The sequence below is a fragment of the Mobula birostris genome, chromosome 4 (genome assembly GCF_030028105.1).
Source record: "Mobula birostris isolate sMobBir1 chromosome 4, sMobBir1.hap1, whole genome shotgun sequence".
In the NCBI taxonomy this organism is placed as follows: domain Eukaryota; kingdom Metazoa; phylum Chordata; class Chondrichthyes; order Myliobatiformes; family Myliobatidae; genus Mobula; species Mobula birostris.
Window position 1 is genome coordinate 200,466,450 of NC_092373.1, and position 15,722 is coordinate 200,482,171.

General features: G+C 42.1%; 1 protein-coding gene across 2 annotated transcripts in view; it reads left to right on the plus strand.

The window, feature by feature from the left end:
* Nucleotides 1-15,722, plus strand: part of pcgf1 (polycomb group ring finger 1) — a 58,159-nt gene that overhangs the window by 728 nt on the left and 41,709 nt on the right. For both annotated transcript variants that reach the window (XM_072256762.1, XM_072256761.1), the window contains exon 2: nt 4,821-4,926. In XM_072256762.1, coding sequence (XP_072112863.1) covers nt 4,821-4,926 — 106 coding nt within the window. The remainder of the gene's footprint in view (nt 1-4,820; nt 4,927-15,722) is intronic.

The window sequence follows — 15,722 nt, forward strand, 5'->3', positions numbered from 1 at the left end:
CTGGCAGTTGATCCCACACCAATACAACTTCTTCTGTTAAATTTAAATTTAAAAAAAACGAATGCTCAAGTTCCTGTTAAATCTCCCCCCTCACCTTAAATTTGTGCCATTAAATTCTTGACCCTGTGAAAAAGACCATGCATTCACCCTATGTTGTGAATAGGAATGGTTTAATGCATTTCTATATGAGTACCTCTCAGTTTCCTTAGATCAGAGAATCCCTATGGGGAATATAGTTAATGTTTCTGATTAATAAGAGCTTGAAGCCTGCTTCAGTGGCAGAAAAAGAGGAAGGGAACATCATTGGGAAAGTCCGTGACAAGAATGATGACGAAGGATTGGTAATCATAGTTGAGCTATCTACAGATCTCTGCATGAGATTACAGATGCCTGAATCTGGAGCAACACAAAAATCTGGTGAAACTCCGCGGGGGAGTGGGGTCAGTTTGCTGGGCAACCATTTCGGGACAAGACCGATATCATCTGTCCATATGAAGGATCTCAACCTGAAACATCAATTAATCCATTTCTACCACAGATGCTTCCTGACCCACTGAGCTCCTTCATTGTTTTTATGAGTTGTCTATGTTTAAAAATAAGAAAGAGATGGCAGCAGAGTAGTGTAGCTAGTGGACCTGTTGTCTCACAGTTCCAGCTTTCCATGTTCAATCCTGACTTCTTGTGTTCAAATATATCCCTTATTTGCCCTGGTGGCACTTTCTTAGCGAGAATAAATTAAGTTCAACGTGCCTATACAAAAAGATCTTTCATGAGAACATTAAATGAGAGGAAACTTAAATTCCTGGGCCACGTCATCAGAAAGGGAGAAATAGAATGCCTTACATTAAAAGGCCGTATGCCTGGGAAACACGGAAGAGGAAGGCAAAGAAGAAAATATATGGACACTGTGAAAGAACTAACAGATCTAAGTGTGCGAGGTATCATTGACGCTGCGAGGGATCATTCGAAGTGGAGAGCCATGATCACCCAAGTGTGTACCGGCCAAGGCACATGAAGAAGAAGATTTTTTTTGTTCATCCAAAAATCTGCTGTCTAACCCCTGTGTCCAAACTTAAATTCACCTATCACCTCCCTCAAACTTATTAATGTGCACTGACTCTTGGTTAAGTAACATCCCTTATGACTGTTGTTTTCAAATCCTTGTATGATCTTGCCATTTTTTATCTTTGTATATCTTCCAGCTCTACTACACTCAAGATCTGGTTCCTCTAGCTGAAGTCTAAATAATTTCTGATTTTAATCATGTCACCAGTGGCAGGTGTGCCTTTGGTTCTCAAGGCCCTGAGCACTGGAGTTGCTTACTAAACCTCTCCTTTCAACATCCTGAAATCTCGTCCTTTGACTATGCTTTGGTTGTCTGTTATTTACTTTTTGAGTGTCTCAGTGTCATTTTAAATACTGTTCTGAGGTGAGGGGGATGTTATATTTTATTTATTTACAGTATTTGGAGATGTAGCATGGAATAGGCCCAACGAGCTGCACTGCCCAGCAATGTGAAACTGGCTTCACCTTCTAGCTTGTACTCCTTCCCCTCCTGCCCACCACCTTATTCTGGCCACGCTCCTTCCGGTTCTGATGAAGGTTCTCGGCCAGAAACAGTTGAGTATTTCAGGCCAAGACCCTTAATAACAGGAATTTACAATGACCAATCAACCTATTAACTGCTACGTCTTTGGAAAAGGGGAGGAAACCCCAGGGTCATGGGAAGAATATACAATCTCCTTACACAGGACGTCAGAGTTAAACTCTAAACTCCACCCTGAGCTGTAATAGCGTCTGGCTAACCGCTATGCTACCGAGGCGCTCTAATATTGTAGGATCTGTATTAATGGAAGTCATTGACTCATTTTGGCTGTTACTTTGACACTGATTTCCTGAAAGATGTATCTTGATATTTCCTTTAGAGATTGCACCAGGAGGGAGTACTGTGAGCATGAAGAGTGAGTTTCTTTAAGATTATCTTGGGGAGGGGGGTTGTGTCCATGGAATGTAATTTGATCCATTTGATAATAACTACATTTAAGCCTTGGGATTTGAGTACATTACCTCCTGCAGTTGACTCTCATTTGGCAAAACAGAATTGTTACAACTTTACTGTATATAATGCTGTTTTTCTAAATTTACCATAGATTCCATTCAACAGTTACATTCAGTGGCCACTTTATTAGGTATACCACACCTCATTATCGCGAATATCTAATCAGCTAATCTCATGGCAACAACTCAGTGCATTAAAGCATGCAGATATGGTCAAGAAGTTCAGTTGTTAATCAGACCAAACATCAGAATAGGGAAGGAATGTGATCTAAGTGATTTTGACCGTGGAATGATTATTGGTGCAGACAGGGTGGTTTGAGTATCCCAGAAGCTACCGGCCTGCTGCGGTTTTCATGCACAATATCCTGTAGAGCAGGGGTACCCAACCTGGAAAGATTGGAGTCCTTACTTTAGAGTTTACAATGAATGGTGCATAAAACTTTGAGTTAGTGGTAGTTCTATGGGTGAAAATGTCTTGTTAACAAGAAAGGACAGAGGAGAATGGCCAGATTGTTTCAAGCTGAGAGAAAGGTGACTAACTCAAATAGCCAGGCATTACAACAGTGGTGTGCAGAAGAGCATCTCTAAATGCATAACACATCGAACTGTGAAGTAGATGGGCTACAGCAGCAGAAAACCACAGTGGGTTCCACTCCTGTACTTAATAAAGTGGTCAGTGAGTGTACATCTGTTGGAAAGTGGAGTATATTGATTCAAACAGTTAGGGTACTATAGATATATAAAAGGATCTAGATAATGCATGTAAACAAGACAATGAAGATCAACGTGCAGATGCAGCGAATTATAGTTTTATATTTACATTGGTGTTTATTATAAGACAACAAAGAAAATTAAGAGCCGGAGTAGAACTTTATACTTTATTGTCACCAAACAATTGATACTAGAATGTGCAATCATCACAGCGATATTTGATTCTGCGCTTCCTGCTCCCTGGAGTACAAATCGATAGTAAATATTAAAAATTTAAATTATAAATCATAAATAGAAAATGGAAAGTAAGGTAGTGCAAAAAAACCAAGAGGCAGGTCTGGATATTTGGAGGGTATGGACCAGATCCGGGTCAGGATCCGTTCAGCAGTCTTATCACAGTTGGAAAGAAGCTGTTCCCAAAACTAGTGATTGGTTTATTATTGTCACATGGACTGAGGTGCAGGAGAAAACTTTGCTTACTGTCTATATAGATTATTTCATCACATTGGTGCATTGAGGTGGTACAAGGGAAAACAACAGATAAAGTATGGATAAAATGTTATAGGGAGAGTACAGGCAGTCTATAGGGTGCAAGGCAGTGATGAGATAGATTGTGAGGTCAAGTGTACTAGGAGATTGTTCAGTAGCCATAATAGAGGGGGTAGACACTGTCCTTGAGCCTGGTGGTACATGTCTGCAAGCTTTGCTATCTTTTGTCTGATGAACCCGGTGCAGCCTACATGTGTCACCACACTTCCAGCACCAACTTACTAACCTGACCTGCTAAGAATTTGGAATATGGGGGAAACTGGAGCACCCGGAGGAAACCCATGGTGTCACGGAGAGAATGTACAGTACTATGCAGAAGTCTTAGGGAGGTGTGTGTGTATGTATATATATATATTAAAAAAAAATATGGGGTGCCTAAGACTTTTGAACTGTATTATATATATATGGGGTGCCTAAGACTTTTGAACTGTATTATATATATATGGTGCCTAAGCCTTTTGAACTGTATTGTATTTGTGAATGTGGAGCAGAGAGTGAGTTTGCAAATCTGGCATGAGCAAAGGATATTGGGTGTGGCAACGGTGGAGAGAGGGACGGGTGGCAGGGGGTGGTGCGGGTGCATACACACCCAGCTCTATGACACCAGGCAAGGTCATTTGCTTCCAAACAATTAGTTTATTGATCATTACAGAATGTCTCCCTGGTGCTTACCGCTCCCTCCCCTCTCCCTTCCTCCTTTCCCAACCATGATTCCCCTCTCCCTGCCCCCTTCCCATTCTCAGTCCACAATAAAGATCCATATTAGAATCAGGTTTGTCATCACTCAAATATGTCATGAAATTTGCTTTTTTTTTGCGACAGCAGTATAGTGCTCTATATAAAATTATTACAGTACTGTGCAAAGTCTTAGTCACCCCAGAGATGTATATCTAAGATGTTTGGACAGTACTGTACAAACTCCTTATAGGCAGTGGTAGGAATTGAACTTTGATTGCTTGGCTCCATGCAAGGGAGAGGTGGGGACAGGTTAATGACCAGGAACGGAGGACAGTCTGGTTTTCATGGACTGGGCAATGTCCACAGCTCTCTGCAGTTGCTTATGGTCTTGGGCAGAGCAGTTGCCTTACCAATCTGTGATACGATGCTTTCTATGGTACAGTGTTCTATAAAGCATGCTGACCAATTAGCTGTACTTTTGCTCATTTTTGCAAAGACCTGCACATTTTCCTGTTATCTTTTGGAAAGTGCAATGGAATTAGCACCCATGCCCAAACTGTCCTATTTAGGCAGTTATTTCAGAATGTAACCTCACTGCTTTTTTCAAAATCTCATCTATCCATCTTTATAATCAAATTTTAAATCTTTGCTTCCTGCCTATTGACCCTTGTGCTGCATAGGTCCCTGGCAATAATTTTTTCCTGTTTGTAACTTTTTCAAAAGGAAAGTTATTAACAATTAAGTATCATCGTGAGAAGGTATTGACACTGGCCTCTGATACGATCAATTGCGTGACTAGTGGGCTTGTGCTTTATCGTTGGCAGGAAGAAGTAAAAGTGAAGATTAAAGACCTGAACGAACACATCGTCTGTTATCTGTGTGCTGGCTACTTCATAGATGCGACCACTATCACAGAGTGTTTACATACATGTGAGTTTTTGAAGAGCAAACTTTTGTGAGACACTGACTCGTGGAAGCTGAACATTAAAGGGTGTATGTAGGACTTCCGTGGAATGTTGGCTGGGAATCTAGGATAGTGGGAGGAGTAGAGATGCAAAGGATCTTTCTGCTCAGCTTTCAAATGAGGGCTGCTGTGTCACGGAACTGCTGGGAATATCACCCTGTCAATGTTATGCAATAGTCCAGAGCCCCCACTTCTAAAGAAGCTGCGCTGAATCATCTTGTCCTTGTATAGTTCATTTATTGTAATAGGTGGACATACACTGGGTATAGGTGCCATGAAAATTAGCTTTTCTGCAGCAGCAGCACTGTCACTACAAACAATACAAACTGTTAACATGGACTTAAATTAATGTAAATCGTACATAACAAGATAAACATAAGACACTAGTACAAGTTAAGAGATAGAAAAAGGCCTGAAATTTATTTTTTGTAATCAACTAGACGTGTATTACACAAGCTCTTTGATCAATTTTAGTGGTCCTTCTATTCCAGGGGTTCCCAACCTTTATTATGCCATGGACCATCACCATTAAGCAAGGAGACTGTGAACCCAGATTGAGAACCCCTGCTCTGTTCATTCTTTTCTCACCCACTCCCCCCCCCCCCCAATCCACTGCTACTTCTTCTTAAGTCCTTTGTCCAGGACCAGCCTTTGAAGTTGTACCCAGGTGTAACCCACCTTCAAAGATTCTTCCTCGCCCAGGATTGGGGTCTTTGCAGCTTCTATTGGTGTTTCTGTAGTTCTGGGTGTTTGAGATGCGGTTGCTAGCCCAATGCCCGACCCTCCTCCTTTTATAGAAGGGCTTGGCACCATCCATGGCCAAATTCAACCCACTGTATGTAGTGGACAGTTTTTGGTCTAAAATTCCATCATTTTCCTTTGAAACTGCCTGTTCTCAGCATTCCTAGGTTTGAAAATGGAACGCTGTAATGTCTTCTATGTTAATCCTATTCCTTCCCGGTTGTGTTATAAGCCAAAGGCACCTCATCTCTGATAGGAGGGTAGACCTTTGGAGAAAGAGAAGGAGGAGGGGCACTGGGGGAGGTGATGGGTAGGTGAAGAAAATAGAAGTAAGAGGGAGGGGTGCCAGACTGGGGGATGGAAGGTAGAGGAAGAGGGAAACTACTGGAATCTGGAGAAATGGATATTCATGCCATCAGTTTGTTCCACCCAGACAGAATATGAGGTGTTATGTCTTTCAACCTGAGTTTGGCCCCATTGTGGCAGTGGAGGAACGGGGATTGGAATTAACATAGTTAGCCACCAGGAAATCTTGTTTTTTGTGGATGGAGCAAAGGTGCTTGACAGTGCGGTTCCCTGATCTACAGTTGCAAAAAAAAGTTTATGCACCCTTTGCATTAACATGGTTTTCTGCCTACTCATAAAATGTCTTCTGATCATCAGCTAAGTCACAATAATAGACAAACAGAAATTTGTCTAAACTAATAACACAAAAGCAGTTGTACTTCTCATCAATACTGAGTACACCATTAAACAATCACAGTCTAGGTTCAATAAAAGGTATGTGAACCTCTCGGGGTAATAGGGACATCGAGGAGCAGATAGGGAGACAGATTCTGGAAAGATGCAATAATAACAGGGTTGTCATGGTGGGAGATTTTAATTTCCCCAATATTGATTGGCATCGCCCTAGAACAAGGGGTCTAGATGGCGTGGAGTTTGTTAGGTGTGTGCAGGAAGGTTTCCTGACACAATATGTAGATAAGCCTACAAGGGGAGAGGCTATACTTGATCTGGTATTGGGAAATGAACTTGGTCAGGTGTCAGATCTCTCAGTGGGAGAGCATTTTGGAAATAGAGATCACAATTCTATCAGCTTTACCATAACATTAGAGAGGGATAGGAACAGAGAAGTTAGGAAAGTGTTTATTTGGAGTAAGGGGAAATATGAAGCTATCAGGCAGGAACTTGGATGCAAATTCTCAGGGAAATGTACGGCAGAAATGTGGCAAATGTTCAGGGGATATTTGTGTGATGTTCTGCATAGGTACGTTCCAGTGAGACAAGGAAAGGATAGTAGGGTACAGGAACCATGGTGTACAAAGGCTGTTGAAAATCTAGTCAAGAAGAAAAGAAAAGCTTAATGAAGAGGATGTGCTGGAACTTTTGGAAAGCATCAAGTTGGATAAGTCACCAGGACCGGACGAAATATACCCCAGGCTACCGTGAGAGGTAAGGGAGATTGCTGAGCCTCTGGCAATGATCTTTGCATTGTCATTGGGGACGGGAGAGGTTCCAAAGGATTGGAGGGTTGCAGATGTTGTTCCATTATTCAAGAAAGGGAGTAGAGGTAGCCCAGGAAATTATAGGCCAGTGAGTCTTACTCCAGTGGTTGGTAAGTTGATGGAGAATATAATATTAATGGTAAGACTTTTGGCAGTGTGGAGGATCAGAGGGATCTTGGGGGGACACGCAAAGCTGCTACGTGGGTTGACTGTGTGGTTCAGAAGGCATACGGTGCATTGGCCTTCATCAGCCAAGGGACTGAGTTTAAGAGCTGAGAGGTAATAGCTGTATAGGACCCTGTCAGACCCCACTTAGAGTACTGTGCTCAGTTCTGGTCATCTCGCCACAGGAGAGATGTGGAAACTAGAAAGGGTGCAGAGGAGATTTACAAGGATGTTGCCTGGATTGGGGAGCAGGCTTTACGAGAGTAGGTTGAGTGAACTTGGCCTTTTCTCCTTAGAGTGATGGAGGATAAGAGGTGATCTGATAGAGGTGTATAAGGTGATGAAAGGCATTGATTGTGTGGATAGTCAGAGGCTTTTTCCCAGGGCTGAAATGGCTGTCACGAGAGGGCACAGTTTTAAGGTGCTTGGAACAGAGGGGATGTCAGGAGCAAGTTCTTTTTTACGCAGAATGGTGAGTGCGTGGAATGGGCTGCCAGTGACTGGGGTGGAGGCGGATACAATAGGGTCTTTTAAGAGGCTCCTGGATAGGTACATGGAGCTCAGAAAAATAGAGGGCTATGGGTAACCCTAGGTAATTTCTAAAGTAAATACATGTTCGGCACAGCATTGTGGACCGAAGGGCTTGTATTGTGCTGTAGATTTTCTATGTTTCTGTGTAATACCTCCTTCAAAAGCTATTTGGAGTCAGGTGTTCCAATCAATGAGATGAGATTGGAGCTGTGGGTTGTAGAGGTGCCCTACCCTATTTAAAAAAAGACACACAAAGTCAGGTTACTGACAGAGCCTGCTCTTATCAGGAAAGATCTGTATATGTGTACCATGTCTCAATCAAAACAACTTTCAGAGAACCTTAGAAAAATTGTAGAAATACACGAAGCTGGAAAAGGCTACAAAAGCACTTCTAAAGACCTGAGTGTTCATCAGTCCACAGTAAGAGAAATTGTAAGTGGAGGAAATTCAGTACTGTTGCTCCTCTCCCTAGGAGTGGGCATCCTGCAAAGATCACACCAAGAGCACAACGTGCAATGCTGAACGAGGTGAGAAAAAACCCAAGGGGAACAGGAAAATACCTGCAGAAATCTCTAGAACTTGCTAAAGTCTCTGTTCATGTGTCCATTATAAGAACACTGAAAAAGAATGGTGTTCATAGAAGGACACCACGGAGGAAACTATCGCTCTCCAAAAAAAACATTGCTGCATATCTCAACTTTGCGAAAAACCACCTGGATGTTCCACAGTGCTTCTGAGACCACGTTCTGCGGAGTGATGAAACAAAAGTAGAACTTTCTGGCAGAAATGCACACTGCTATGTTTGGAAGAAAAATGGCACTGCACACCAGCACAAAAACCTCATCCTAACTGTGAAGCATGATGGATGAAGCATCATGGTTTGGGGCTGCTTTGCTGTTTCAGGGCCTGGACAGCTTGCAGTCATTGAGGGAACAATGAATTCAAAATTGTATCAGGACATTTTACAGGAAAATGTCGGGGTTGTGGTCCGTCATAGGAAGCTTAATAGAAGTTGGATGATGCAGCAAGACAATAATCAACAACAGAATGGTTTAAAAAGAAGACAGTTCATATTTTGGAATGGCCAAGTCAGAGTCCAGACCTTAACTCAATTGAGATTCTGTGGCATGACCTGAAGAGGGTTGTTCACGCAAGGTATCCCAGAAATATTGATGAACTGAAACGAGTTTTGTATGGAGGAATGGTCTAAAATTCCTTCTCGCCATTGTGCAAGTCTAATCAGCAGCTACAGGAAATATTTGGACGTTAATGTCGCTGAAGTAGGTTCTACCATTTATTAAATACAAGGGTTCACATAATTTTTCCATCCTGGACTGTGAATGACTAAACAATGTGTTCAATAATGACATGAAAAGTATGATTGTTTGTTATTAGTTTAGACAAGCAGTGTTTGTTTTATTGCGACTTAGATGAAGATCAGGCCATATTTTATGAGTAGTGCAGAAAATAGGTAATTGCAAAGGGTTTACAAACTTTACTTGCAACTATATGTCCGGTCTTACCAATGTAGTGGAGGCCACACCAAGAGTACCGAGTACAATAGACAATCCTGACAGTCTAGTGTTGCCTCACCTGGAAGAACCGTTTGGGGCCCTACATGGAAGTGAGGAAGGGGATGAATAGGCAAGTGTAGCACTATTTTCCACTTGCAGGGATAAGTGCTAGGAGGGAGATTAGTGGAGAGGGACAAATGGACAAGGGAATCACGGAGGGGGCAATCTGTGACTCTGAGTTCTGTCTCTGCGGAGTTAGCACATACTCTCATGACTGGGTGGGTCCCAAATCCCAAAGACATGGATTAGTAGATCAGTTGGTCACTGTAAGTTACCCTTAGTGTGTGGAATCTGGGAGGTGTTGAATCAGTTTTTTTTAAAGTCACTGTTTTACATGGCATGAAATGTGTTGCTTTGTGGCAACAATACAGTGCAAAGACAAAATTACAAATAACAAAATAGTGCAAAGCACAAAGAGTTCATAGGTTTGTAGACCATTCATAAAACTGATGATGAAGGAGAAGAAGATGTTTTTGAATTGATAAAGTGTGTTTTCAGTCTCCTGTACCTCCTTCCTGGCTATGATAATGAGAAGAAGGTATGTCTCAGATGGAGAGGGTCTTTGACCTGCCTCAGTGACTATCGTCCAGTGGCACTTACATGCACAGTGATGAAGTTTTTTGAAAGGTTGATGAAACATATCAACTCCTGCCTGAGAAGCAACTCGCATCCATTCCAATATGCCTACAGACACAGCAGATGCCACTTCAATGGTTCTTCGCTCAACCCTGTCACATCTGCACAACCAAGATGCATATGTCAGGATGCTCTTTATCAGCTACAACTCGGCATTGAATACTGTCATCCCCTCAAAACTAATTGATAAGCTTCAAGAACTTGGCCTCAATACCTCCTTCTACAATTGAATCTTCTTTCCTCACTTGCAGATCCCAGTTAGTTTAGATTGACAACAATATCTCCACAATCTCCATCAGCACAGGTGCATCACAAGGCTGTGTGCTTAGCCCCCTGCTCTACTTGCTTTACACTTATGACTGTGTGGCTAAGCACAGCTCCCATCCCATTTTGAAGTTTGCTGATAACCTCGCTGTCATTGGCCATATTGAAGGTGATGACAAATCAGCATATAGGAGGGAGATTGAAAATCTGGCTGGGTGGTGCAACAGCAACAACATCTCACTCGATATCAGCAAGACCAAGGAGTTGATTATTGACTTTAGGAGTTGAAAACTAGAGGTCCATGAGACATTCCTCATCGGAGATAGAGAGAGTCAACAGCTTTAAATTCCTGGGTGTTATTTCAGAGGACCTGTCCTGGGCCCAGCACGTAAGTGCAATTACGAAAAAGGCACGGCAGTATCTTACTTGCTTAGAAGTTTGCGAAGATTCCCCATGATATCTAAAACTTTAACCAACTTCTACAGATGTGTAGTGGAGAGTATATTGACTGGCTGCAACACAGCCTGGTATGGAAACACCAATGTCCTTGAATGGAAAATCCTAAAAATAAGTCGTGGATATGGCCCAGTTCATCATGGGTAATGTCCTCCCCATAATTGAGCACATCTACACAGATGTTGCTGCAGGAAAGCAGCATCCATCGTCAGGGATCCCACCCTCTCTTCTCACTGCTGCCATCAGGAAAAAGGTATAAGAGCCTCATGACTCACCACCAAGTGCAGGAACATTTATTACCCCTCAACCATCAGGCTCTTGAACCAGAGGGAATAACTTCACGCAGTTTCACTTGTTCCATCACTGAACAGTTCCCACAATCTATGGACTCACTTTCAAGGACTCTATGTTTCACGTTCTCAATATTTATTACTTATTAATATTATTTCCTTTAGTATTTGCACAGTGTGTTGTCTTTTGCACGCTGGTTGTCTGCCCATTTGGTGCGGTCTTTGATTCTACTATGGATATTGGATTTATTGAGTATGCCTGCAAGTAAATGAATCTCGGGGTTATATATGGTGACGTATATGTACTTGGATAGTAAATTTACTTTGAAGTGTGATATGGATGAGAGCGTAGGGAGAATATAGTAGGTGTATGTGGCTGGCTGATGGCCAGTGTGGATTTGGTGGGCTGAAAGCTTTGTTTCCATGCTGTATCTCCGTGATATTAACAGTACAGCAGTCTCTTTTCCATTGCACAGGAGCAAAGTCCAAGATGACTGCATTAAGTCTCTGGATTGAGACTCAAACACTTCAATCATGGGCGGATCCAATTCTTCCAGTCATCCCCACTCCCCTGCCTTCTCCCCTTTGATGCCCTGGCTAATCAAGAACCTATCTATCTCTGCCTTAAATGCACCCAGTGACATGGCCTCCACAGCCGCTTGTGGCAACAAATTCCACAGATTTACCACCCTCTAACTAAAGTAATTTCTCCACATCTCTGTTCTAGATGGACACCCTTCTATCCTGAAGTCGTGCCTTCCTGTCCTAGAATCCCCTACCATGGGAAATAACTTTACTATATCGAATTTGTTATGGCCTTTTAACATTCGGAATGTTTTTATGAGATTCCCCCCCTCCCCATTTCTGAATTCCAGGGAATACAACCCAAGAGCTGCCGGTAACCCTTTCATTCCTGAAATCATTATCATGAATCTTCTCTGAGCCCCCTCCAATGTCAGTATATCCTTTCTAAAATAAAGAGCCCAAAACTGCACACAATACTCCAAGTGTGGTCTCACGAGTGCCTTATAGAGCCTCAACGTCACATCCCTGCTCTTATATTCTATACCTCTGGAAATGAATGCCAACATTGCATTCGCCTTCTTAACCACCGACTCAGCCTGGAGGTTAACCTTTAGGATATCCTGCACAAGGATTCCCAAGTCCCTTTGCATCTCTGCATTTTGAATTCTCTCCCCACCTAAATAATAGTCTGTCCGTTTATTTCTTCCACCAACCTGCATGACCATACACTTTCCAACATTGTATTTCATTTGCCACTTCTTTGCCCATTCCCCTAAACTATCTAAGTCTCTCTGCAGGCTCTCTGTTTCCTCAACACTACCCACTCCTCCACCTGTCTTTGTATCATCAGCAAATTTAGCCACAAATCCATGAATTAGTCCAATTTATTGACATACATCGTAAAAAGCAGCAGCCCCAACACCGACCCCTGTGGAACTCCACTGGTAACCGGCAGCCAGCCAGAGCAGGATCCCTTTATTCCCACTCCCTGTTTTCTGCCAACCAGCTAATGCTCCACCCACGCTAGTAACTTCCCTGTAATTCCATGGGCTCTTATCTTGCTAAGCAGCCTCATCTGCTTGTCAAAGGCCTTCTGAAAATCCAAGCACACCACATCCATTGCACCTCCTTCATCTACCCTGCTTGTAATTTCCTCAAAGAATTGCAGTAGGTTTGTCAGACAGGATTTTCCTTTCAGGAAACCATGCTTTCTTTGGCATATGTTGTCATCTGCCTCCAGGTATTCCGTAATCTTACCCCTAACAATCAATTCCAACAACTTCCCAACCCTGATGTCAGGCTAACAGGTCTATAGTTTCCTTTCTGCAGCCTCTCACCCTTCTTAAATAGCAGAGTAACACTTGCAATTTTCGAGTCATCCGGGTCAATGCCAGAATCTATGGATTCCTGAAAAATCATTGTTAATGCCTCTGCAATCTCTCCAGCTACCCCCTTCAGAACCCGAGGGTGCATTCCATCAGATCTAGATTTATCCACCCTCAGACCATGAAGCTTCCTGAGCACCTTTTCAGTCGTAATTTTCACTGCATAGACTTCACTTCCCTGACACTCTTGAATGTCCGGTATACTGCAGACGTCTTCCACTGTGAAGACTGATGCAAAATATGCATTCAGTTCCTCTGCCATCTCTGCATCTCTCATTACAATATGTCCAGCATAATTTTGTATTGGTCCTGTATCTACCTCAACTCTCTTTTACCCTTTATATACATCAAGAAGCTTTTTAAAGAAGGGACGGCTTTTAAAGAACAAACACTAAATCAAAAAAATAACTGGGATTCCCTTCATTTTATTTGGGACACTATGCGACTCATATGGGGCAGGAGACTGTTGTCAAACAGTTTCTCTAGTTTCAGTCATGTGCACTTGCGTGGCTAAACCATGCTTAAAGTGATCAGTTTTTAAATAGCGTCAGGTGCGTGAGTATTTTTAAAAATCAGTAATTTTTGTCACTGATAGTTGGCAAGAAATAGGCAGTAAGACAATTCGGAACTGTTTTGCTCAGTGCAGTTTTCAGGCATCCAGGCCTGGAGACGCCAGAAACAGCCGGGAGTGGAAATGAAATGATTTTATTATTTCACCAAGTTAGGTATCATGAATATATTGACATTTGTCTTAAATGTGATAATGAAAATAAAGATTTGTAGGATGCAATCGTCTAAGGCTACGTCCACACTGGACTGGATAATTTTGAAAACGCTGGTTTCGCGTAAAAACGATAGGCGTCCACACCAGGCATTAATGAAAATACCTCCGTCCACATTAAAACGGGTATTTGGGTGAATCTCCTCCTATTGGGCATGTGCAGGACACATCTACAGAAAACAAGCGAAGAGGAAACGGTATACTATTTCCATTTCTGCGGCAGCAGCGTGCTATTTCCATTGGTCAAAAACTAGAGTACCTACAACAACAGCGAAAGAAAGTTTTCAACAATGTCTTTGAGGAATACAAAGAAAACCATCACTTGAAGAAACAGACTGGACTTCCTTGTTTGGACAGATGATGAAGTCGAGCTGCTTCTGTGAGTTACAAATGACTACAAAGTCAGCAAAGCAGTGGAGAACGTGGGAGTGGGAATCATGCCAAACCAAATACAACGACATCCTCGACCACTATAAAGAACGCTATATGTGTTCAAGAAAACAATGAAATGCCGCTCTGCCGTCACCATCTGTTCTGGCATGTCATGACAGCGTTTTTAAAAAAGCTCCAGTTACCCTGTACACAGTACACTGCCCAACCGGTGTTTTCAGATTTACACACTTTGGAGAGCGTTTTAGAAAAGTGCCATTTTCTGGGGAGGAAAACACAGTTTCAGTGTGGACAGAGGGTCAAAATGAAGAGAAAAAGCTTTGGTTACAGACTTACCCTGTCTATTGTGGACGTAGTCTAAGGCTTCTAAAGCAATGGAGGGCAGTGCATTATCTGCACTAAGAGTCTGTGCTAATTTTGTTCATTTACAATCAATCAAAAGAACATGGCAGATGAATTCCTCCGTCATTAACTATTAGGAACTAGTACACAGTTTTATAGTATTGTAGACTACTGTTTGTTAAATTGTAGTTTATCTTGTTTATACCTTTTAATTATTTCCGTGAAACTTTGGTTAATTGGGGCATGCGCTTACTTCTGCCAAAATGTACTGGCCCCAATGTGTCTCAGTTACTGGAATGCACTGTATGTGCTTAGTTCATAATAGCGTTCTCGGAATTGCATTAAATCAATGTTAAATCTCTGTTCCAGTAGAGTAGCAGGAAGCCTTGACAGTTTTTACAAGTAGACTATCTATCAGCAAGACTCAGTAAGAATGTGTGTGAATATACAGACTCTTTCCAGCTGTCTGGTCCCATGGGTTAGAACTGATCTTTTTCACGTTCATATGGATGATGGCCGCAATAGGAATAATGAACACTACCTTGTTATTTCTTTTTTTGGCATTATTTACTTCTGTAATTTACAATAATTTCGTCTTTGCATGGTACTGCTGTCATAAAACAACAAATTTCACTTCATAAACACAAGATTCGGCAGACACTAGAAATCCAGATCAACACATAAAATGCTGGAGAAATTCAGCAGGTCAAGCAGCGTCTATGGATAGGAATAAGCAGTCGATGTTTCAGGCTGAGACTCTTCATTGGGGCTCATCATCTAAGTCAGTGATGATAAACCTGATTCTGGACTGTTGAGAATTGTTACTCTTCATCCATCCATCCTTCAGGAATCTGAGTTGTAAGTTCATGATGCTGACATCCTTATTTCCTTTCCTTGACCATCTCTATTCTATTAAGAAATGTTTAGATAGGTATACGAATGTGAGGGAACTGGAAGGAAATGGACATTGTGTAGGAGGAAGAGATTAGCTAGATTGGCCGTTTGATTACTAATTTAATTGGTTTGAAACACTTCCTGTGGGCCGAAAGTCCTGTTCCTGTGCTGTACAGTCCAATATCAATTTTCCTCATTCAGCTCAAAACCTTCATGCAGACCTTTTGAGAAACATTCCTGTGAATCAATTAATATCTGCACCATATGTGAACTTAACCTCCTG